Here is a 22849-nt window from a genome sequence, read left to right on the forward strand (position 1 = left end):
CTTCATGCAATACTCTATGACACACTGCTCATTCAACACCAGGTTATAGGGATTGTGTTATTGTACCAGGCACAAGTTGTGTCAGATGTGAGATAACAAGTTGTACAGATGAAAAATATAGATATTTCCTTTTCTGAGTTCAACGTTAAAATGTAAATAGTCAAGTCGAGTGTGATCATTAGCTCTGACAGCTTGGTGACTGAAGAAATTTCTATAATGTAAAGTTTTCCAGTTTTCACAAGGAAAACTGATTCAACTTAAGACAACGTCAATGTTTCCAATGTTATCGTCAGTGCTTAAACTGTGTTAATGGAAACATTAGGCGTCTGGCTGAGCTGCAGCTGACCGAGCGTCCTGTGACACTGACACAGTTTTTAAAAATGCAACTGCATGAAGAGGGAAGAATAACGCCGCCAGTTAAATTCAGAGAGGACACAAAGTAGTCTGAGGCAGGGTCCGAGCGAGGAAGAGGGGAAAAAGGAAAGGAAAGAGCCGAACTGGACTGGATGGGTTTGTCTGCACATTCTATGGCTCAAATCCAAATAAAATTTGAATCCTTGCAGCTGAGGGAGGAGGAGGAGACTGCTCAGTGTCAACTGTAGCTCTTGAGCTTTCCAAGAACACACCAGGCCGGTATGAGGACAGCAAACTGTGTTATAAACCCTGAACAGGAATGTCCTGGTACCTTTTTACACTTGAATACATTAAAGAAAAGGTTCAGGATAATTTAATAATATCATGCTGCTTCTGCTGCTGCTGCTATGAATAGACGTCTTTGTTTCCAGTGTTTGGGACAGTTGAGTAATTTTTGTATTTGTCATGCATCTGTATCAAGAATTTGCACCACCGTCATTCGCCAGATAATAACAACAACCCTTACTTTCTGCATTGATTTTGTAAAAGGCCCAAAACAGGGACATCTTGTAAGATCTTCGCCTTTGTATTAAAGATGCCATCATGCATTAACACCACACAACTTTTTATATATCATGTGCTGATGACAGCTATACTGCAGGTCGACACAAAGAGAGCGGATGCATGTAGGACAGCTACATTTTCATCTGCCCCATGAAAACAAAGCCTGCACAGAGAAGAGGAGGAGGAAGAGGTGGAGGAAGGGGGGGGGGGGGGGGGTCCGGCATCGGGACACACTGCAGCCACATCACATAGAGAAATACCTGCTCATGCAAACCCACTCCTCGGTTAAAAGAATAATATAAACACCCTCAAATTTGGCTCCAGAGGATGGAGTGTGTTTCCAGTGGGTGAAGCACAAAGCGCTCAATGCGAGCGGCCGTCATTGATGTGCATCCTGTCTGCACAGCCTCCTCCATGCGGCTGCGGGAGGATGCGACCGACAGCGGGTTCATAACAGACAATAGCAGCACAGACAGTTAATGGGGACCGGTGCTTGTCTGTCCATTTTCATGTATTTTCATGTATTTTATGCAAAGTGGCGGTGGCTGTGTGGCTTTGGAAAAAGGCGGAGACAGGCTGGTCATGCCGCTGCTGACAATAGTAGCCCCCCGGTTAGCCAACACACACCGGGGCTGTTTCGCCGTTATACGCATAACAGCGTGTTATTGCTAAGCTAGTTGTGTCTTTATTAAACAGGGTGTGCGTCAATTTAGCTTCAGTATTTTTTTACATCACCATTAAAAAAACACACACAGGCTCCAATAGATGTGCAGCAGAGAGGCAGAAAAAAAAGCGACTCTTTCCCATTTTTTGTATCTCGTGCGTAAACTTCACGAGTCTGACGCCTGGCTAGCTTAACGCTCACCGTTAGCCACATGCTAAACGCGTTGTTTTCCGTATAAAAGTAAAAGTCCGCTCGTCACTTACCCGTTTTTTCCTTCTCTGGCGGTGTGTTTGCCGTTGAATGTGTGTGTCCGTCTCTCTGTGTGTGTGTGTGTGTGTGGAGCCCAGCCCTGCCTCTGCCGCTGCCTCTGCCGCTGCTGCAGTTCAGTCCGCGCGCGGCCTCCTCGGCTTCAGCTACCCGGAGACACGCCGCTCCCACCGCGCAGGGAGAAGCGTCAACGCGGCGGAGGCGACAAAACAGAAGCACCGGTTGTGACTGTCAAAGTAAAAGCAGGGTGGTGACAACAGCATGCAGGCGGGCTGGGGGGGCTTCCTGAGCTTAAGTGTAAATAAGTAGGCTGTGGTGGTGCACAACAATAATCTGGGGCCCGTATGTAGTAAATGCAGCTTCTCTGCCCCCCTCCCCCGGGCTTTTGAACAACACAACCATTGTCACGCCTACACAAATATCTGAATCAGCAACTAAACACATGAGTCAGTGGTGATGACTAATGCAATCATAAGTGAATAAAGCTTTTAGGCTTAATTTATCATCGTGCTTTAATAAAAGCATGAGCCAGGTTTCCAGAATAGTTTTTTAAGATTGAGATGGAAACTCATCTTACTACGACTCTACTATATCTCATATTAAAGACAGAGGTCGAGAACCATGTTTTATTTGCAGGATTAGTTTAAATTAAAAAAAACAAAACTAATCCAGTTTGTGTACAGCATATGGCATAAGTAAGAACGTTCTGATATACATCATGGTGATTCTCTTTTTGTTAATGTTGTTTAGATGGGGCAAAAGGAACTGGAAACAAAAATTATAAGATTATTAAACAGGATAAAATAAGATGATTGTCCACTAGTGTTATCCTATATCGGGCTATGACTGATAAACTGTCGCTGTAAACAACTCCCTAATATTATGGTGAATTGGGCATGATGAAAAATAGAAAACTAAAATACAAGAGTTAATGCAAATGAGATGAAAACAAAATGCAGCCCAGATGGCAGAGAGGCTGACATCACTGTGCACAGATTACCTCAGGGGCTTATGGATGTCTTGCCTATATAGTATGCATCTCATATGATCCATCTTTTACTTTCGAAAGCAGATGTCGTAACTTCCTGTGTTTGGGTTTTTGCTTGTGCTGAAGCTCCTGCGTCGACACTTCCAACTGTGGACGCTCGACCCGGAGCCACAGGATCCCGTTGAGGGGGAACCGGGTGGGCGGGTTTCCTGCACTCACTGGTCACGCTTCAGGCTCGTTTGCACGTCCCATCCTCTTTACATACAGTCTATGGTCCCCTCCGCATCAGCACCTGGACATGGTCCTATAGTTTCTACTGGAAATAAACATAGTGCCTCCTGCAGGATGAGCTGCTCTAATGAACGAGTGCATCTAGGAGCCAAACAACTATGCAAGCGATCAGATTAATCAAATGCCAGAACATAACAATATTACAGGCTATTATTATTTTTTATTATTATTGTCATTAGTATTTAGTTTTAGACGGTTCAATGATAATACTGTGGTAAAAGCTTCTTAAAACCTGTGCACATTAGATAAATAATACCTCTATTAGAAATAGTTATAGATTATTGATATGTGAAATCTGAAGTATCATGAGGCTGAAAAATCCAAACCTGGAGAAATAAACGACTCATATGCTGCTCGCTATTACATTTAAAAAACGTTGTTACTGTGGAAGTAGGTATTTATCATTTTCTAAATGCTCAATATAAAAAATTCAAAAACCAAAAGGTATTGTCTGGCACTGTGACGTAATGACGCCCCTACTCCCTGACAGCGTAAAAGCGCTCGGTTTAGATATGGGAAGGAGCCGCTGGGAAAGGCGGGGCGTCTGCCTAGTATTTTCTTATAACAATACGAGAAGTACTAATAACTGAAATTATTTTTTTCTCATTTTAATATATCAACATTTTGAACCAGATTGGTTTTAAGACTGTTATTATTATTTTAAGGCTGGATTTGTCTTTTAAATACCAAATCATCTAAAGATTGGGATAAGAAACATCATAAACGAGGTTATTAACCATATTTAAGTACAATATTTAATGTAATAATTGTATAATAATTCACAATAAGTGTGTATTCCTCATTTGAACAGTCGTAAATTTTTGCATTCTGGACCACACGTCCCCTCCGGCAGATCCGGTGACACAAATCGAGCCCCCGCCTGTCGGTTGGAGGTGGGAGCCGGGCGGGGCGGTTGTTGGCTGTTTGCTGGGTGGAGGAAAAGATGGACACGCAGCGGGACGTTCGAACTTCCAAACGAAACGGCGGCGGCTGTTCGTTGCGGTCGGCCGGTTCCTCCACGGCCATGGAGGTGAAACGCAAGAAGATCCGGCAGAGCTCGTTATTCCTCCAGACAGAGGTGAGTTCCACAGGAGAGAGAGACGCAGACTGTGTTTGAGGGTTTGAATCCCGGTGACAGTTGACGCCACAGGGTCCGAGGTCCAACCAACGAAAACAAGCTCACACGCAGTTACCCTTCTTGTACACCGCTGCAGATACACAGAGCTCGTTCTTCTCTTTGATTTAAAACAACTAAACTAACTTTTCCTCTCGTCTGTTTTAAACTATGCTCTCAAATATGATCCTGCACACACAAACACACACGCTGGTTTCCAGTTGAACCAGTAGTCCCCAGGGGGCGTGAGTTCTCCCATTCATCCACTTCACGTGTTCTCGCTGCATTGTTTCTGAGCATGTGGAGAAATGATGAACTAATGTGTTTTCAGGCTAAAAGCACGAGACGATGCCCCAGTCTCCTGAACGACACCGTGCACATAGCGGAGGATTTGAACCTGTTGTACATACGACAGATTTCTAAGAAGTTACAGGTGCATACGATGGTCTGTAATATGGAGAAGGATGATGTTTGTAAGCCTGTATTCAAGTATGAATACAAATAGATACATAAGGAAGTAAACACAAATACATAACTTTTTACATAAAACACAAAATAAAACATTCATATATTTTCTGCAATGTTTATTTCCTTATTTTTTCCATGCACATATTTCCTGCTGACACATCAGCCAATTTTTATCAACCAGTCAGTAAATCAGTCGACCTCTAGATGTTTGTATTCCTAAGAAAACTGCACATGTACCTCCGGAGTTTACTTTTCAATTTCTAACTTTTCAAATCCATTTTTCATAACAACAACATGGCCATTTCAAATCAGATAATATTCATAACTTCATCCTTCTCCATTCAAACCACAAATTGTTAGTTAGAGCTGCCCTGACTCATTTGTTCCTGCAACCATCAACTCATTCTTTGCAGCCATTTCTTTCATTCATTTTTATTTTCTGTAATTTATTATGATTAACATTGGGCTCTCTACTTAGTGTCATTTTACATGCTTGTCAAATATTAGTTGGTCAACATCAAGCCAGCCGATCCACTTCTGCACTTCATAATTTCTTCTCACACTCATACAAAGGTTGCTCTTGAATAATGAAGTTTGCTCCACAGGCCTCACATTTTCAAACATCCACCCAGAGCTGCAACAATTCATTGATTTGTAGAAAAGTAATTTTCAGATGATTCGATAATCGATTATTTGTTTTATTTAATGCAAAGATACAAATTTGTGTACATTATTTGTTGACTTGACAAAGTGATGTAACGCCTCTGATAATACAAAGAGAAAAATTTCGAGGGAAACTTTTCTAACCCTAACTCTATTTTAGCTAAATTAATATGTTCATTTTTGCTCTCATCATGTCCATCTCATCCCATGCTGTTATTGGATATTCTCTGACAGTTCCGAACATCACAGGAATCTGCCGTTCTAAATTGATTTTCATTTCACTTTGACATTTCTACTCTGTAATTTTATCTCCACAAAGAACAATAACTTACAAGAAAAGCTGGACTTTGAGGTGCGGATGCGTGAAGGGGCCTACAAGCTGCTGCTGGCCTGCAGCAAGAGAGAGCAGGTTCTTCACGCCTCCAAGAACCTACTGACCTGCAACTCCAGGATCAAGGCTTATTTCACTCAGCTGCAGAAGAAAAAAGAGGAGCAAGACATGATGGGAGGCGTCAGAGGGTAAGGACCCGGGTGCTCACCAGAGCCTGGCTGATTCATCAGTTGGATGACCATGTTTAGATATTTTTGAAAGAAACTTTAAAGAATAAAGTGTTACAGAAATAAAAACTAAGCTTCTTTTTTGGAAGCAGGTTTAAAGTCAGTTTTGTTGCGGTAAAGTTATTTTATTATTGAAACACTAATTCAGATCCATTGTAATGATGAATATGATTTTTTATTTCAGACTTTCCGATCCAGTCTCAGATGACCGTGTGCCCTGTAGCGGCACAATTGCAATGTCTGGTAAGATTGCAACCCTTTAATCCATGTTTTTTTTTTTTCACAAACTGGACATAGAGCATTATAGACATTACGTTGTTATAGTGTTTCTTGGCAAATAAATTTTCCTCCTCCTCTTTCTTGTTGTAGGGCTGCGTATTCCCCTGATGTGGAGCGATTCACATCACTTCAATAACAGAGGGAGTAAGTTTGTCCTTGTTACGTTTCCACTCATTCCTTTTTGTTTTACTTTGCCTTTTGTTGTTTTTTGGACACCTGCTGTTCTACCACATTCACTGTGCTCCCTCACCAGGCTCTCGTCGAGTGGCCTTGTTCTGTGTGATGCAGATCGGCTCCGAGGTGTTTGACACAGACATGGTGGTGGTGGACAGGTCCGTCACTGACGTCTGCTTTGAGGGAGTCACCATCTTGTAAGTGATCTTTGTCAAACACTTACTTTTGTGAAGTCTGCTCTACAGAGGGGAAAATAACGTGTTTATTGTAGACTTATACTAAAAATATGTGAATCCTATATTGCATCTGAGTTTTTCAGTTCGTAATATGAATATGAGAATATATATTTGGATTGTTCCTTCAATCACTGACACCTATATTGGTAGGGGTGTCACTGATCATCTTTTTCTGTGCAATCAATGTGTTGTTTACATGTCTTTATTCCTGTGTATTTATTTATATCAGTTCTTTATGTAGATATTTACGTCTATCCTCTTTGCTGAAACTGAAACGTGTCTTCACGCGCTCCACAGTAGAGAAGCAGTTCCTCAGTTTGAGCTGAAGGTGGAGCTGTGGAGTTGTGCCCTGGAGGAAGAGCTCACGATGGTGAACACGCCAAAGAAGTTTGCCAAGAAGCTCCGTAGCTCCTTTGGAAAAACTGCTGGGAAGAAGCTCTGCCCCCTGCTGGAGTCTCCGGACCCTGACACCTTCCTGCAGCACAACCCCATTCCCTCGTGAGTATTCCGTTTCCCCATAAAGTGCACAGACTCTTTGCTCTCTGTTTAGTTGGGAACTCATTTGATCCTGACTTGTTACTGGAGTAAGGGGTGTAGTAGCTGCAGGCTCAATTAACAGGGTGGTCAATAAATCTCATTGGGTGAGGAGTGACATCAGGGTTTAACATAATTAAGCAACAGTTGAAATTCTTAGGGGGAACACCTCCATCTGTGTTTTATTTGTGTCTGACGGGAAAAACTGGACTTCCTTTAAAACACTTAATCGAGTAATCTGTGAAAAATATGGTGAGTGACACATACCACGTGTTCTGTGGGAGGAAAACATGGCAATCCATAGGTATTTGAATGAGGAGAGAATTCATAACAAATCTGAAAGATGTTTATTCAGACCTCAAGGCTTGAATATCAGTGTAGCTTTATTATTTCATATTTAAGATTCGAGTTGAGCGTTAATCTTTTACGTTTAAGCCCGGGATGCCGAGAGATGACAAGAAGTCAATGCAGTGAACTTGAAAGAATGTGTGTGTATGTGTGTGTGTGTGTGTGTGTGTGTGTGTGTGTGTGTGTGTGTGTGTGTGTGTGTGTGTGTGTGTGTCTGTCTGTCTGTCTGTCTGTCTGTGTGTGTGTGTGTGTGTGTGTACCTGTAACAGAGGAGCCAAGTACAGCCTGCTGGCCCACACCACTCTGCGTCTGCCCGAGGCTGAAGGCAGCTTCCAGTCTCACTCCCTCATTGTCCTCCAAGACGGTAAGAGACAAAGGCGGGGAAATTTAATATGTGGGGATTTGAAGGGATTATGCTTTTTAGCTCCTGGTTCAATTGAGCACTGGGGTAATAATACAATATTTTTCACACCATTTAAAATGGAAAGCTAAAGTAAACAAAATATGTTACGACTGAAGTAGAGCTTGGATGACTTTTGTGTGGGTGATTAAAGGGATAAGACAGATGCTCATTTTTATTCTGAGCTAATTTCAGAGGTATGCACAGTGAATCACTGGTGATCAGGTCCACAGAATAAAATCATTATTCTTGCTAACTCCACATGTCACAGGATGATGCTTAATGGCTATTGTTGGTATTAGACATTTAGGTGTTTTATAATGGGGGAAAAAGAGATTTGGATTTATGTTCTCACCACATTAAAACAATTTTAAGTACCTTTTCATGTATGATTTCTATATGTTTGGGTTTTATTACAGCCGAGTGGTCATCATGGCTCCCACTGTACGGCAACCTCTGCTGCCGGTTGGTGGCCCAGCCGACCTGTATGACACAGACCATGATGAGCGGCTACCTGAGTCAGAAGGTGGGTCCACTGTTGTTATCGTAAGCGTTAGCTCCAAAGCTGCTTCCAAGGTTAAATACTCACGTTCCATTGTTTCTTTCCTGGGCAAATGGCAGCAAAGTGTGGGGGGACTGAACCGCTGCTGCAGTCTGTACTGTGTCCTGAGCGCTGGCTGTTTGTCCTGCTACTTCACCCCCGAGGAAATCGACGCGAAAGTTCCTCCCACGCTCAACATAGCCATCAATAGGGTGAGGCAAAGTCACAATAACTTTCTGACTTTCAATTCCACAGTCATATTTCCTGCTCTATTCTTCTGGTAATGCATCGACCCAGTAGCAACAGAAGGACACCACTGATGAGAGATTCAGAGTGGATTTGTAGAATTTGTAACACTCAAAACATTACAGTTCTGCAAGAAGTTATACATACATTTCTGTCCTTAGCTATTAGAAATATAAAGGCAGAAAAGGAAGATGATGATATCAGTAAAAATGATTTGTCTTTGATTTAAGAAAAACTGAAATCTCAGCCGAGAGTTTTCCTTAACATTTGAGAAGAACCAAATTATAAACTGGATCTGTACAAACTGAGATCCTTCTTGATTCTCTGGCATATTGCTGCTGACTTAATGATTTTTCCGCCGTATCAGCGATGTTCTTTGTTCTGCAACATCTCACAAGTAGCCCCAGTTTGTATTCTGCACTTATTGAAAGTTGTTTGTGTCATTTCTACAGGACACAAGGATCCGTGTGATGGAGAAGGAGTCGGCAGGCAGAAAATCCAGGAGTATGTCAGTCATCAACCCTTCACCAGAGGGATATGAGACCGTCGTCTTTACCACTGACACCAGGGAGGAACTGGACGACTGGCTGGACGCCCTCCACCAGCACCTTTATGACCAGAGTGAGTGGGAGTTTGTGTAAACATGCAGCAGATGGGTTTGTATGCATAAAATAATGTGTGTGTGTGTGTATTTGAGAGTGTTTAAAGAGGAGGTGCAGTGTGAAGAGCATTCGGGACTGTAACGGTGACCGCACATATATTCAGCTAAACTCCGCTTAGCGAGAAACAGACTTTTATCTCTGCCTCTCATGCCTGTCCTTGTTTACCATCAGGCCGGTGGCTGCACTGCTGTGACCGGCTAATGAAGATCGAGGTCGCGTCACCACGGAAACCATCACTCTTCCTCACCAAGCAGGCGGACTCTGTTTACAACGACCTCAGTGAGTAGAGTAATTGGAACGAGTGGATGAAGGTTGATAATTCACCGCTCCGAGGATTTTTTCGTTTGCGAGTTATTCATGTATCTATTTTACATACTGATTAGAATATGGGAACATGTGCTTATGTCGTTGTGGTATTTTATTCAATTATTTTTGTAATACATCAAGCCTGGAAAAGCCGACAGGGTTTTAATGTATTGGTCTGTGTTTTACTATTTAATCGTTTTGTTCAGGTATAAATTCCCCTGGCAAGTTTGAGAGCATCACGGATATTATCCACAACAAGATCGAAGAGACAGATGGCCACTATCTGATTGGTCATGAGGAGGAGAGGGATGTCCCAAACTGGTCCACTCTGTTCGAGGGATCTCAACCAGTGGTGGTGCAGAAGAGTCTTCTGTCCCAGAGCAAAACCTCCACCCCATGCTCAAGCCCAAACCACAACTCCAGCTCTACACCCAGCAGCATCAAGAAGCGGCGCGCCCCGCCCCCTCCTGCTTATAAGGAGCCCTATGCTCCTCCCGCTCGTCCTACCAGACCTCCCCTTCCTGCCTCTCTTCATCATCCTCCTCCTCCTCTTCCATACCATGAGAAGGAGAACTCCAGCACTTACACCTCTCAGCCGGCCACGAGATCCAAAACTGGCAGACCGTCACTGGACGCCAAGTTTTCTGCCATCATCCAGCAGCTCCAACGGAACAACGCAGGAGGAGCCGGGGCCCTCAGCCGGAAAAATGCTCCACTGGGTGTCCTCGATATTCAACCGCAAGGTCAGCCTCAGGGCCCTGTCCAGCAGCTGGAGTACCAGAGCCTACACAGCCAGAACCCTGAAACCACAGATGAGCCCGGTTTCGTCAGAGCCGGTCACGGCCCCGCTCCGGCACCGAGGGCCAAACTGAGGAAGTCTTTCAGAGAGAGGATGAACCTTAAAGCCCTGTGACATTGACCTGCGACCAAATCCGGATTTAACCGACTAGCGCTTCCTTACAACTACTACACATATCTATAACAACTAACTGTTGTTAGTTCTTCAAATGAGCTGGGGACCATTGAAGAAATGGGATATCTGAATATATTTGACTGAAACTTTATAGAGACACTGTGATGATATTATTGGCATTACTATTTGTGCGTTACTTAAATACTAACAGAATAGTTGATCATTAGGGGGAATACACTTATTTCCTTTATTGCCATGAGTTTTAAAAGTTGATCAAAACCAAACTGTACACTAAATATAAAACTGGAGCCATGAGATGAGGAGCTTGACTTAGCATAACAATCAGATGGAGCTGATATAAAAATCACCTCCAAAGCTCACAAATTAACATGATACATCTTGTTTATTTAATCCGTATTGAAAACAGACCAAGTTACAGTTTTGTGGGAGATTAGGTGCCAGACTCTCTCTTGGCTGAGAGCGGTTCAGCCTTGTCATCACCAGGAAACTCAAACTGTCTGACACATTCCAGCAAGTCCCCGTTCTCTGCCAAGAACAGTACTGTATATAAATGCCTTAAAACCACAGCCGATAGCTTTAACACTTTGTTTTTTGTAAAGATTAAACCAACAAGATATCACTTGTTAAACAATGAGCTTTGGAGGTGCTGGAAGGTGGATTGGATACTTTTGAACGTCTTTGTGCTAAAGTAAACGTTCCAGTTTCATATCGGAGGGAATCAGCTTATTTCCCAAACAGTCAAACTACTGCTATAACCTAAAGGGAGGGGGAGTGACGTCCCCACCACGTCCATCACGACAACACAAATCCCAGTGGACGGCTCGTATCGCAATATCGATTATTGTATCTGTACAGCTCCCCTCTCCGTTCATACACTTTCTCATGTGCAGCTTAACCCCCACAGATAAAATTGGAAGCCGTGTGTTGGCTTGAGCACCGGCATCATCAATCCCACTAAAATGGAAAAGGCTTATTTCTCAGCTCCGCCACTGGAACACGGGCCCAAGAAAGAGTCTTTGCAAAAGCACTCAAATTGGAATTGATCCACTGGCCAACTGTGGAGGAGTCATTCCTTTTGGAACTATTGACTTATTCCACTTACTGTGACGACTTTATGACCACTATAGCCCATTTCAAGGGAACAGGATTTTAGGAGCAATTGCAAGCACTAATGTGAGCTCTCCATTTCCCAGAGGTCTTAATAATGGAGTGACCTTGGTTTTCAGTAGCCACACAGTGTGTCCAACGTAATTTAACACCGCAGCTAAAAAAACGCTCTGAACTTAATCGGGCAAATTAGTATTTTTGAGTGGCTGAAAATAACGAACGCCCTTGTGTCTTTTTTTAACATATCCAAAACTGCCTGCTGATAAATATTTGATTTTATCTCACCCTCTAAATTCTGTTTAATCAAAAGGGAGAGATGCAAATCTGGGTAGAGGCAGATTACAGGAGGATTTAGTTTAAGCCTTGAAATAATAGAGAATGGATTGTGCAAAAGGGGACGCAGCTCAATATTAGAGGTGCATTTAAATGTCTCCTGTGCTTGGTTGAATTAGTCACTTCAATGCTAAACTCTTTATACCTGGGAAAATCCAAGGGAAATTGCAGATAAATCCTCACAGCTTTTGTTTTTTACTGATGCAGTTATGGCTGAAATCATCACAACAATTATATTTGATAACCTGCATCTCAGCTTTGCTTTTACTTAGAATAAAGACAGCGAAAAAACAATATACATTCCATGTTAGTATGACTGACTCTTACTGTGAAAATGTACATTTACCTGTGATTTAACAAGCTCGGAGCATTCTCACTTTAATCCTGATTTAAACTAATGAGCCAAATTTATATGCATGATTTAAAAGTCTTTTCATTTCTTAATTACACATCAACAATAGCAGCCATTAGCATTTAATATGATATACATATTCCTTCTTTATAGGACAATAGTTCCCTGTCATCTCAAATTGACTTTAAAGCACATTCATTATTTAGACTTTTAGTGGATCGGTTCTTATGTACTAGAGAGGCAGTGATGTATATTAACCTTGAATCTCTCTTGCAGTGTAATTTGTGACTAGTGCAATGTTAAGTACTGTAGTTAATTTTCCTTCCTCAAAAGGTGCAATTTTCTCTTCTCTCTGTTCACACTTGTCTCAGAACCCTAACTGTATTTTTCTTGTATATTGCTGATCTGCAATAAAACAGCCGACATTCTACCCCTGGTGAGGCTGCTTTATTTTTGCTGAGCTTGGAAGTATTACTGAATATTTTTCATGCTAAAGGTTTACCAGGGGGTGGCAATAAAAGTCAAAGCATTGCTTTTATTGCAGCCCAACACACGTCCCATAGAGATACAGGCACTAGCACAATTTTTTTTCCGACTGCAGCAAATACTGGAGAGGCTTCTCTGGCTTTGAGCCCAGAAGTAGCCTGTTGTGAAGATTAAGGCAGATGGAATCTCATAGCCAGATAATGGTATTACAATAATAAAACCCCATTCACACCGCATTTACTCTGGCAAAAAAAATAACATTACATTGCTGTTAGTACACTGGCATTAAATATCAGTTTATTCAGCCCTTGCTCTTTATCTGCAGTTAGTTTCAAGAACACAGCCGAGGAAACGTGCATAGATAGTAAAATATTTTAATTAAATATACAGGAGGTCATATACAAAATGTCTATTTTTTCTTTTGCTCGCCAGCTGGATGATTGGTAAACAGATGGCTACTGTATCAAAAACACTTTCAGGATGCACATTAATGGAAACAACATGGAGGAAAGAAAAGTGAAACGACAACAAATAAAAAAAAAAAAAAAAAAATAGAGAGTATCCTAATTCTTAAACTGTAGTGTTGGTTTAAATCTAACATGATCACGGTGACCTTGAAACAGAGCAAACAAGGACACAGCTAGATTGTGTAACCGACTTTTATACTGTTTTTTTTTAATACTATGTACAGATTATAACAGTTTATATGATAACAACCACGCGATATTATCTACAGTGCTATTTACACAGAAAATAAGACGAGAGAGGGGGGTTGTTGTGAGTTGATCCCGCGTGAACGTTCTGTACAGGAGCCGGCGCTGACACCAGTTCTACCTACACACAGCAATGTACAGTACTTAATCAGAAATGAATGTCTTTAAGTATTCAGTAAAACTTTACACATCCACATTTACAGCTTCTTTTTTTCCTCCGCTTCCTTTGAGACACCAGACATGTTCACTGTGGACTATCCTGGATTGCAATAATAGTGGTTGTAAAAAGCCAGAGCAGGTGTCGTCTTGCTGCCCCGGGCGCTGGAGCACGGGAGGCATACTTTATGGAGTCTGGTACCTTTTCAGAGAACACATAGAGCACACATGCCCCGTGGACGCCTGACATGTGTCAATAGTAACTATGGGAAAAATCTTTTCAGGTTCTCTCTATAATTGGCTACCTGGCGCGGTTAAGCGAAGTGAATGGATTCATTTGAAAGCACAAAAAACGAACCATTAGGGTTAATGCATACCTATAAATCCTGTGCCAGACCAATCAAGTCTGGTGTCTGATAGTCACGTGTGCCATGTAGTTTCTGCATGAACGTCTGTGTGCTGCGTTTCAGACGGGAGCGACAGTATTATTTATATTCCTACCCTGCTACAGGAGATAAACCTTAACAACTGTAGTGCTAACTCTAATCCAAGACTGTGAAAGGCACAGATATTTGCAAAGCAATAATATCCTAAGTGACAACATTCCCGTTAAATCGTACAGCGAGTGTTTTTTAGCACGTTGAGTTAAAGAGCTTGTTCGCATAGGGGGGTTGGGGGGGGGGGTGGGTTTCAAGTCAAGAACAAAAAAGATGAAATGCAGATTTTCTTGTGGTGAGCATTCCACAGCAGATGGCTGCATCATGATGCTGGTCCTTCAGACACAAACAGGCTGCTACTCTCTGCTCATCACAGGCGTTTTGGGGGTCAAACTACTTTCACTTAAGAAAGTATGAATTAAAATGACTTTTTCATTTAAGGAACAAAAATAAACATTCGTGATTTGTCAGCAGATCCGGACAGGATGACTGCTTCTGCTGCGTCAGAACTGAAATAGATAACGAAGAATAACCTGAACTGTGTAAAAAAAAGAAAGCGTATAACAGTACATCTGTCATACACAGCACCTCTGAATGTGAAGATGAATCTATCTCGTGTTGCGGTGACTCTTAACGTCTATTCCTAAGGATTCCAGGTGGATTTGACTGTGGCACAAAGAGGCAACAGCTTTCAGCGTGGAGACATGTAAACAGATACAACACCACAGGCGGCCTAAAGTGTAGTAATGCGTCAAACAGCTGTCGCACATTGATTTCTCGGCGAGGGTGAACGCACCCCCGAGTTATATAAAGAATTTCATTTACGTCGTCCTGTCACTTGTAGTGTTTGTTAGCAACAAAGTTTAGCCCTCAGACGCAGTAAACAAATGGCTTTTCTCTGTTGCCCTCCACTTCTCACACATCCAGAGCAACGACCTGACTCACGGTGGCTTCGAGTGACGAACTGATTTGTGGGCACATACACATGAGCATTGTGCAAATAAGGATACAACAACAAAAAAACAGATACAGTAAGTGGTGATACAAACAAAAAAAAGGTAACGAACAGTGCAACGTATATAAACAAATGCATATACAAATAAAAAAAGAGGAAATGGAATTGTCAGTCTGCCCGACTGACGAGTTTATCCGTCTGTTGTCAGCCAAAGTTTATAATCAGTTTTTTTTCTTCGGCTGAGCCACAATCCCCGAGCAAAGAGACAGACAGACAAAAACAAGCTGAAAAAGTTTCTACGGAGAAGGAAGGAGAGGGAAGAAATCCCCCCCCCCCCCCCTCTCCCTCACAGTCTGGTGCTGGGGTGTACCGAGGACAGCTGAGGCGGCAGGGTGGAGAGGGGGTACAGGTGGTGCATCAGGTCCCCGTACAGTGCAGCACCACCCGGGTGCCGGTAGAAGTGGTGCGGGCTGGGGCTGGAGGCCAACAGCTGCCTGTGGAGCATCATGGGGTGGAAGGCTAATGAGGGCATGAGGGGGGACACGGCCGACTGGCTCTTCAGGTACTGCAGACCCGGGTGGTGCTGGAGCCCGTCCTGTGTCCCCGGGGACACCAGGCTGCCGTGCGGGTACAGGCCGCCGTAGAGGTGTGCGGCCAGGCCTGGGGGGAAGCTGTTTGCTGGGTGGCCCTCTGGGAGATGGTTGTTGAGGTGAACAGCGTGGGCTGGCTCGGCTGGCTTCAGCTCCTCTGGGTCACTGCGTCGGATCGAGCAGGCGGGGTGGATCGGCGTCACCACTCGGACTTTCCTCTCTGGGACTTCCTCGTTATCGGGCTCCGCTAGGCTCCGCTTGCTGGGTCGAATGGAGATGGTGAGGGGCGCGTCGCTCGAGGCTTTGGGGCTGGGGAACGGCTGCGACGACTCTGCTGAGCTCTGTTTGGGAGAAGAGATTGTCATAGGGGGTACCCTGCAGGCCTTAGGGTGGGAGTCCAACCCCTGGTGCATGATGGGATACGGTAGGCTGCAGAAGGAGGGCTTGGAGAAAGAGGACACCCTCTGAGAGAGAGGTTTAGAAATTGTGAAGTCTCTGGGCTCGTCGTCAGCCTCTCTACTTTCCCCATGGGTTTGAGTCCTGTCACTGTAGTGAGACCTGTAGGCCAGGCCCTCCTGCTCCAGGGCGCCACAAACGAAGCCCTGGCCTCCTTCCCGCTCCCTGGTGTAGTGCTCTCTCCGCTCGCCGTTGGCAAAGCTGACCATCCTCTCCTGGCTCAGACAGTTCTCAGTCTGCCTGTACAGACTGTGGAGGTGAGGGGAGGAGTAGCAGTCGCCTACGTAGCTCCGCGCATGAGCGGCTGGGCCTTGGAGTAGCTTCTCCCCGGACTCCACGCTGTCCTTGGCGTGGGTTCGGGGGAGATAGGGCTGCCACGGCGGAGTGACATGAGGCTGAAGGTGATGGCTCGTCCGGCAGCTGAATGTCTCTGAAAGCTCCCCGACAGCGCTCCTCTCTGACGCGGCTTGTTGTTGGGGCTTGCTGCTCTGGGCGTGCTGAATGACCGATGGCCTGAATATGGGCGCTACCTCCGATATGGCCTCTGACGCGCAACCGTGCCGCTGTCCTAGCACCTCCTCCTCACCCTTCTTCCTCTCCTTGTCCCTGTCTGCCACTGGTATGAGTGAAGACGCAACTGTTTGAGGCTGAAGGGAAGGAGACGTAAAGGAGAAGGGGTTGGACTCGCACACTTGGGAAAGGAGCTTCTTTTTAGCCAAAGGCGACATGACCCCCTGACTGGCTTTGCAGTAGGCAGCCGTCTGTGCAGGGCTTTGGGAAGTCTCCTTCTTAGTGACCCCATAGTCTTCTTTCTCTGGGAAGGAGTCTGTGCTCAAGTCTATACACTGTATGTCCGCCTGCTTACACATGGGTAACACCTTCCCCACTCTCCCACCGTGACTCTCTATAGAGTCTTTGACCCTGGAGGAGGCCTCGGGCAGAGCAACGTGTCCTGCTGATTTGTTCTGATCCCAGCGGTGAGGCAGGTACGGGTTCTTAGGAATGAAATGCCCTTCAGTTTGCTGTTCACTGGTCAGTTTTGCTTGGAGGGCCTCAGTGATTTGCCTCCATTCGGGATGGGGACCAGGCCCCAAGTGGAGGGGAAGGCTAGGGTGCGGCGCTCTGCAGTCCGGCTCTTTGGGGCACAGTGATGATGGCTGTTCCACTTCCAAAGACTCCTCTTTCTTCAGAGTGACGTGTAACTCTTCCTCCTCCTCGATTAGAATCGGTTCATCTCTCAGAGACGCCTCCTGTTTTACGGCTTCAGAGAGTTCCTGATCCTCCTCTTTCTCGTCCGAGTCCTGCGTGCAGAGAAATACACGTTACACCAACTCAACATTTTACTATTATTCTGCTATTTGAAAAAACCCGACAAGAATTCAAGACAAAGGGTGAAGATGATACTTTTCCTTCTTCATAGCTGCACACATTCCTTTCACTTAGTCCCCCCGCTCTTTGTCATTGCACACGTCAACAACATGATTTGGTCTTTGCAAACACAAGCGACACGTGTTTATTTGAATGTAAGGAGACAGATTCAGGATGCACTTTAACGTGATTGGATCTCTAAGGACCGACATTAATACCAGAGAGACAGAAACAGTTGTTGAGGCGCCTCTGACTGACCTGTGATTGTTCTTGGCTGTTCAGCGTCTCCCCGCCGTCCTTTCTACTCCCCAGCTTGGGATTGCTGGAGCCTTTCAATTTCTTGGCCCCCACTACTTTGGCTTTGGGTCCCGGGGCCTTCTCTTGGCTGACCTCCTGCTTCCTGGGTTTGGCCAAGGGGAGGGGCTTGTCCTGCTCACCGTTAATCTCCCTCTCGTAAGGGAGGAGGAGCCTGAGGAAAAAAGCAACCACAGGAATGCAGGTGAGTCTGTGCCGTGGTCATGTCGCGTCATGCTCATAAGGAACAACTGTTTAAATATATATATAAATATTATTTATTTATAGTTCGTCACACAAACAAAAGATCACATTTAGATTTAAAATAACAAAAACTCCACAGGTGGACATGTTAACATGGAGGGAAAGCACCTTAGTTTTGTTCTACCACAGTTTAAATGAAAGTAATAATAAACTACACAAGGAGCCTGTTTTATGGTTGAATAGAAAAAGAAACTGAATGAGCTACAGCTTTGCCACAGGCACACAGTATAACAAATACAGTGCTTTAAAACCTCCTCCTTTTAATACCTGGCAAGCATTAACAATCCTGTCGTAATTAAACCAGGTTAGGGGAAATCCAGTTTCAGATGAGTGCCAGAGTGTGTGTGTGTGTGTGTGTGTGTGTGTGTGTGTGTGTGTGTGTGTGATGTGTGTACGTTAGTGAGAGAGAATGTGAATAACCAGTTATCTCCTTCTGAGATGGATCACAGTTGGTATTAGTTTAACCTTGAGAGAAGTCTGTGTTTGTGTGTGTGTGTGTGTGTGTGTGTGTGTGTGTGTGTGTGTGTGTATGTGTGTGTTAGTGTGTTACTAACTTGCGGGAATGAGAAGGAGGAACAATGTCTGGAAGTCGTGAAATCAAGCTGTTTAACTGAACTTCATACAATGTGAAATCTAATTTAATAAACTAATATGAACAGGACACTTTACAGTGGTAACAGTAATAAAGTGTTTGAGCTGTAACACCAACAGCTCCAGTTTTTAACACGCTGCCACGATCATATCGCTGCTTACACTCCAACTTAATTAAGTCCATACTAAGTGACAAAGAAGGTTTTGCAGAAAAACTATTAAACTATTTTTGACTTCTGTTATTTCTCCCCTGAATCCTTCCCAAGTCAATTTTCCGTATCTGATGTCATAACTAATGGGAGCATTAAGATCTGGGAAACATAACAATACCCATGTGTAAAATAATGACATGTAGAAACCAGCAGGGGAAACTTTTAGACTTTTATTGCTCCGAAAAAGAAAATGGAAATTGGCATTAGACCAGAAACAAGAACCGTTGTGGAAGAGGAAACCGAGACAACTGAAAAACTATAATGCTCTCAACTTCAATGAGCTCCTCTGAAAAATCTCTCCAGCTCCTCTGTCAGGTTCTCTACAATAACAATCCATAAAAGCCAGGCAGAAACATGACTTTCCCAGTCAGGAGAGAAAATAAGGTCTTCTCGTGTAACGACAAGAGATGGTTGCACTATTCCTTTTAAGGGACATGGCGGTAAAATAAACAATGAATCAAGAGCTGTTTCGCCTCCTCTTCAAAAGGAAGAAAGAAAGAAAAAAAAGCCTCGGAGAGTTCAAGAGGCTCTGTGGGATTTTTTGTTATTTTTCCTCTGAACAAAAAACGCTGGCAGGGAAAGCGGTGAAACTACATTTCATACAGCTGGTCTGGCACCAGGCCCCAGGCCAAGAAAGGAAATGTACTATTAAATGTGACTTATTGGAAAGAGGGAGAGCAAAGGGGTTGTGAAAGAGAAGAGGGGGCGGGTGGGAGAGCGAGAAGGAAAAAGAAAAACAGAGGGAGCGAGGGAGCGGGGGGGGGGGATAATGACATGTTAATGAAGAGCACAAATGACTCTGAATGGAGAGAAACACGCACTCGTTTAAACTTCAACATGGCAGCAGAGGAATTCATTAAAAACAGGGACCAGGTTCTCAGGCTGTCAATAATTACATGAAATATTTCACCATTAGAAAAAAAAAAAAAAAGACTAAATGTGTATTCAACGTGTAATCATGTTTACTATCGGTGATCAAAGAGCTAGAAAAGTGGCACATCCACTTTGTAGCAGGGCGCAGTGTTGACTATGTGAGTGATCTGTGGGAAAGCGATGGCTGCCTCGGCCTGGGTCAACTTTATGGAATGTCAATATGGGGTGGGGTGGGGGGGGGGGGGCGGGGGGAGTCGAATAATGTAAGAGCTGAGCCCGGGAAATTACTGGAGCCCTAAATAGTTCCAAATGGAAAGGCTCAGATATGCTGTGTCGGCAGGAAACTCTAAAAAAAAAGATCATTCTCAGGAAGTTCCCTGCATTGTCACAATTATTTGCGTTGTTACGTTTAATTAACACAAGAAGACCTAACAAAAAAAAATAATAAACCTGCAGGCCCTTAAATGCCATGATTAATTCTTTCTGCGCCATTAAACCTTTTATGCTTTTATGTAAATGTCCCACGAACGGGCTGAATAAGCAGGGAAAGTTCAGGCGACGGGGCGGCCGCTCACTTATCCATTTTTAACTCCACGATAAAGAAGAAAGAAAGCGAGTCATGATCGTGTAACATAGCACTCATGATACAATACCACTTATATAAGTAGCAATTTCCTCCTAGGAAGAGGTCGAGCTTGGCAGCCACTGCATTGGCTGCTGAGAGTAAGCCAGGTGCAGTTATCGACAAACGCCACCAGGGGGCACGTGCTGCACTGAGAGATTCCAGGAAAAGAATTTCATTAAAGGCAGGAGAGGCAACATTTTTATGAGGTCAATAAATACTTAACTTCCTCTCATGCCAATTTATCACCCGCCTTTTGTTTAAGCAGCCGTTTTCCATGTTGATAACAAGCCACTAAAATATGCAGCAGAGAGATTAAGAGTTGAAGAGGCAGAGACAGAAGATGCCTCATTTGAATTCAGCTGAAAATGACTGCTTATTATAATCTACCTACCTATCTATCTATCTGTCCATCCAAATCTATCTCTCTCCAAGTCTGTCTACCTCTCTCTCTCTATTTCCCTATATCTATCACTCTATCTATCTATCTATCTATTTATCTATTTCTCTCCAAGTATTTCTATCTCTCTAAATCTATCAATCTACATTTATCTATTTATCTATCTATTTCTATCTATGTATCTATCTATTTCTATCTATCTATTTCTATCTATTTATCTATATCTATCTATCTATTTCTCTCCAAGTAATTATATTTCTCTGTTTCTCTAAATGTATCACTCTACATGTATCTATCTCTCTATTTCTTTCTATCTCTCTATCTCTCTATCTCTCTATCTATCTATCTCTCTCCAAGTCTGTCTATATCTACATCCCTAAATCTATCACTCTCTATCTATCTATCTATCTATCTATCTAACTAACTAACTTATTACATACTCAATTACAGTACTTAAGTTTTTAGGTATTAGCTGAAGTATAGTATATATATATATATATATGTTATATGTGTTTATGATATTTGAAAACAACATTTCGAAATTCATTATTGTATTTCTATTTATTTAATCTATCTCTATACTGTAATAATCATAGTACAGTCATTCTGTATTTGCCTTTGAAATAATAGATTGCACACAGAGCACCTCCCCCCATAAAACAGACAACTTGGCGAAAACAAGGTGACTTTACCAGCAATGTGCTGCTCTCATCTCATCTGAGTTTTGTGTTACAGGAACAAGCAGCCTGCTCCAATCCAAGAAATGCCTAAGTCACCAAATCAGTGGAAAAACCCTGCGGGCTGTTCCATTTCAACAATTTCCCTCCCGTCCGTGCTGAAATTAATTTTAGCTTGTGTTGTCTTAAGATCACAAGAGCTGCTTCACACGTTTAAAAAAAAAAAAAGGGGGGGGGGGGGGAGAGAAACTATTTAAAGAGCTGGTGGACAAGCCCCCAGGGGCTGGAGGCAGATTTGTAGGAGAGAAAACGACTTACTTTTACAAGCCTGTGAGGGGAAAGAGAATACTATAAAAACGATAAAAATCAAATCTTTATCACGTCTTAATGCAATGATTAGGCAACATCAGCACGAGGAGAAAACAATCACTGCTGCGGAGAGAGAGGGGGGGGGGTGGAGAAGGGAGGGAGGGAGGGAGGGAGGATGCCAGCGGAGGGATAAACAGACATTGTAGCCGGTCCCTCTGCTTTGGATTCATGCCTCAAAGCCCCTCTTTTGTCTGGAAGCCAAACCACTTGAGGTGACCCTCATTCATGCAGTTAAAACAGGAGGGCAGCGCAGGAATGTATGAAAAACTTAAGTCCTTTGTCAAGTCTGAAAATACCAGATTTAAAATGACCTCTACTGTTCCCCCGGGGTTTGCTCTCATTAGCTGCTGCTGCTGCAAGTGGCAGTCTGTGGTAAACGCTCACTGCAGCAGGTGTGGGCCGAGAGTACCAACTGTTTAAAATACATGTGTACTTATACAACTCGTAACCTTTTCCGTCACTTGAGTATTAAATATCCAGCGTGTGTTTACTCTTAAAGTGGAAGGCGATCTCTGCAGGAATCCATTTAGCTCGCCGCTAATTTGAACTACTTTATTAATCTCTGCAGGCTTGAATAGATTCTCATCCAGCTGATTGTGACACGTCGATGGGGGGAAGGAAACCTCGGACCCTCTGATTGAATACCGAGCATTAAGAGCTCACTACATATTGTGATTTGTTAAGAATGAGGACTTTTGTCTTGAGGGGGAAACTTTCTTGCTCTCAGGATTAAAATAGCTGCCTGCTATTCTAGTGTAAAGAACATGAAGCTCTTTGGCAGCGTTCCCACTGAGGCTGGAGTCCACATTCAGCTTCCTGCACAAAGACGTCAGCTGTGGCTTTTAAGGCGTAAAACATGTTGAGACGTAGTGTTGAGGAATGCTGACAGGAATTATACAGTGATGGTGTCACACCGCAACTTCTGTCTCTTTTTCTCTCCGGCTTTATTTATGGATTTTGAAATATTCTGTATATTTGGTTAAAAACCCGTCATTGTTTCAGC

The 22849-nt window shown here is 43.5% G+C and overlaps 3 protein-coding genes across 3 annotated transcripts in view; 1 reads left to right on the top strand and 2 right to left on the bottom strand.

Annotated features, from left to right (window-relative positions):
* The window catches only part of cep170aa (centrosomal protein 170Aa), a 34557-nt gene extending 32572 nt beyond the window's left edge, over positions 1-1985 (bottom strand). Inside the window, exon 1 of the mRNA XM_062400456.1 lies at positions 1846-1985. The gene's annotated coding sequence lies outside the window, so the exon portion shown is untranslated. The remainder of the gene's footprint in view (positions 1-1845) is intronic.
* Positions 1986-3972: 1987 nt separating this feature from the next.
* Positions 3973-12813, top strand: rtkn2 (rhotekin 2). Its single transcript, XM_062400460.1, has 12 exons — positions 3973-4206; positions 5693-5892; positions 6116-6174; positions 6301-6354; positions 6464-6581; positions 6918-7118; positions 7772-7866; positions 8322-8428; positions 8524-8655; positions 9142-9310; positions 9523-9630; positions 9864-12813. Exons 1-12 carry the CDS (start codon positions 4072-4074, stop codon positions 10568-10570), a joined length of 2085 nt encoding a protein of 694 aa, XP_062256444.1. The 5' UTR covers positions 3973-4071; the 3' UTR covers positions 10571-12813.
* A 414-nt stretch (positions 12814-13227) lies between these two features.
* Positions 13228-22849, bottom strand: part of arid5b (AT-rich interaction domain 5B) — a 77755-nt gene continuing 68133 nt past the window's right edge. Inside the window, exons 9-10 of the mRNA XM_062401102.1 lie at positions 17803-18013; positions 13228-17477 (exon numbers count right to left, since the gene is read on the bottom strand). Of these exons, the coding sequence (XP_062257086.1) occupies positions 15477-17477; positions 17803-18013 (2212 nt within the window). The 3' untranslated portion in view covers positions 13228-15476. The remainder of the gene's footprint in view (positions 17478-17802; positions 18014-22849) is intronic.

The sequence above is a fragment of the Platichthys flesus genome, chromosome 12 (genome assembly GCF_949316205.1).
Source record: "Platichthys flesus chromosome 12, fPlaFle2.1, whole genome shotgun sequence".
Taxonomy (NCBI): domain Eukaryota; kingdom Metazoa; phylum Chordata; class Actinopteri; order Pleuronectiformes; family Pleuronectidae; genus Platichthys; species Platichthys flesus.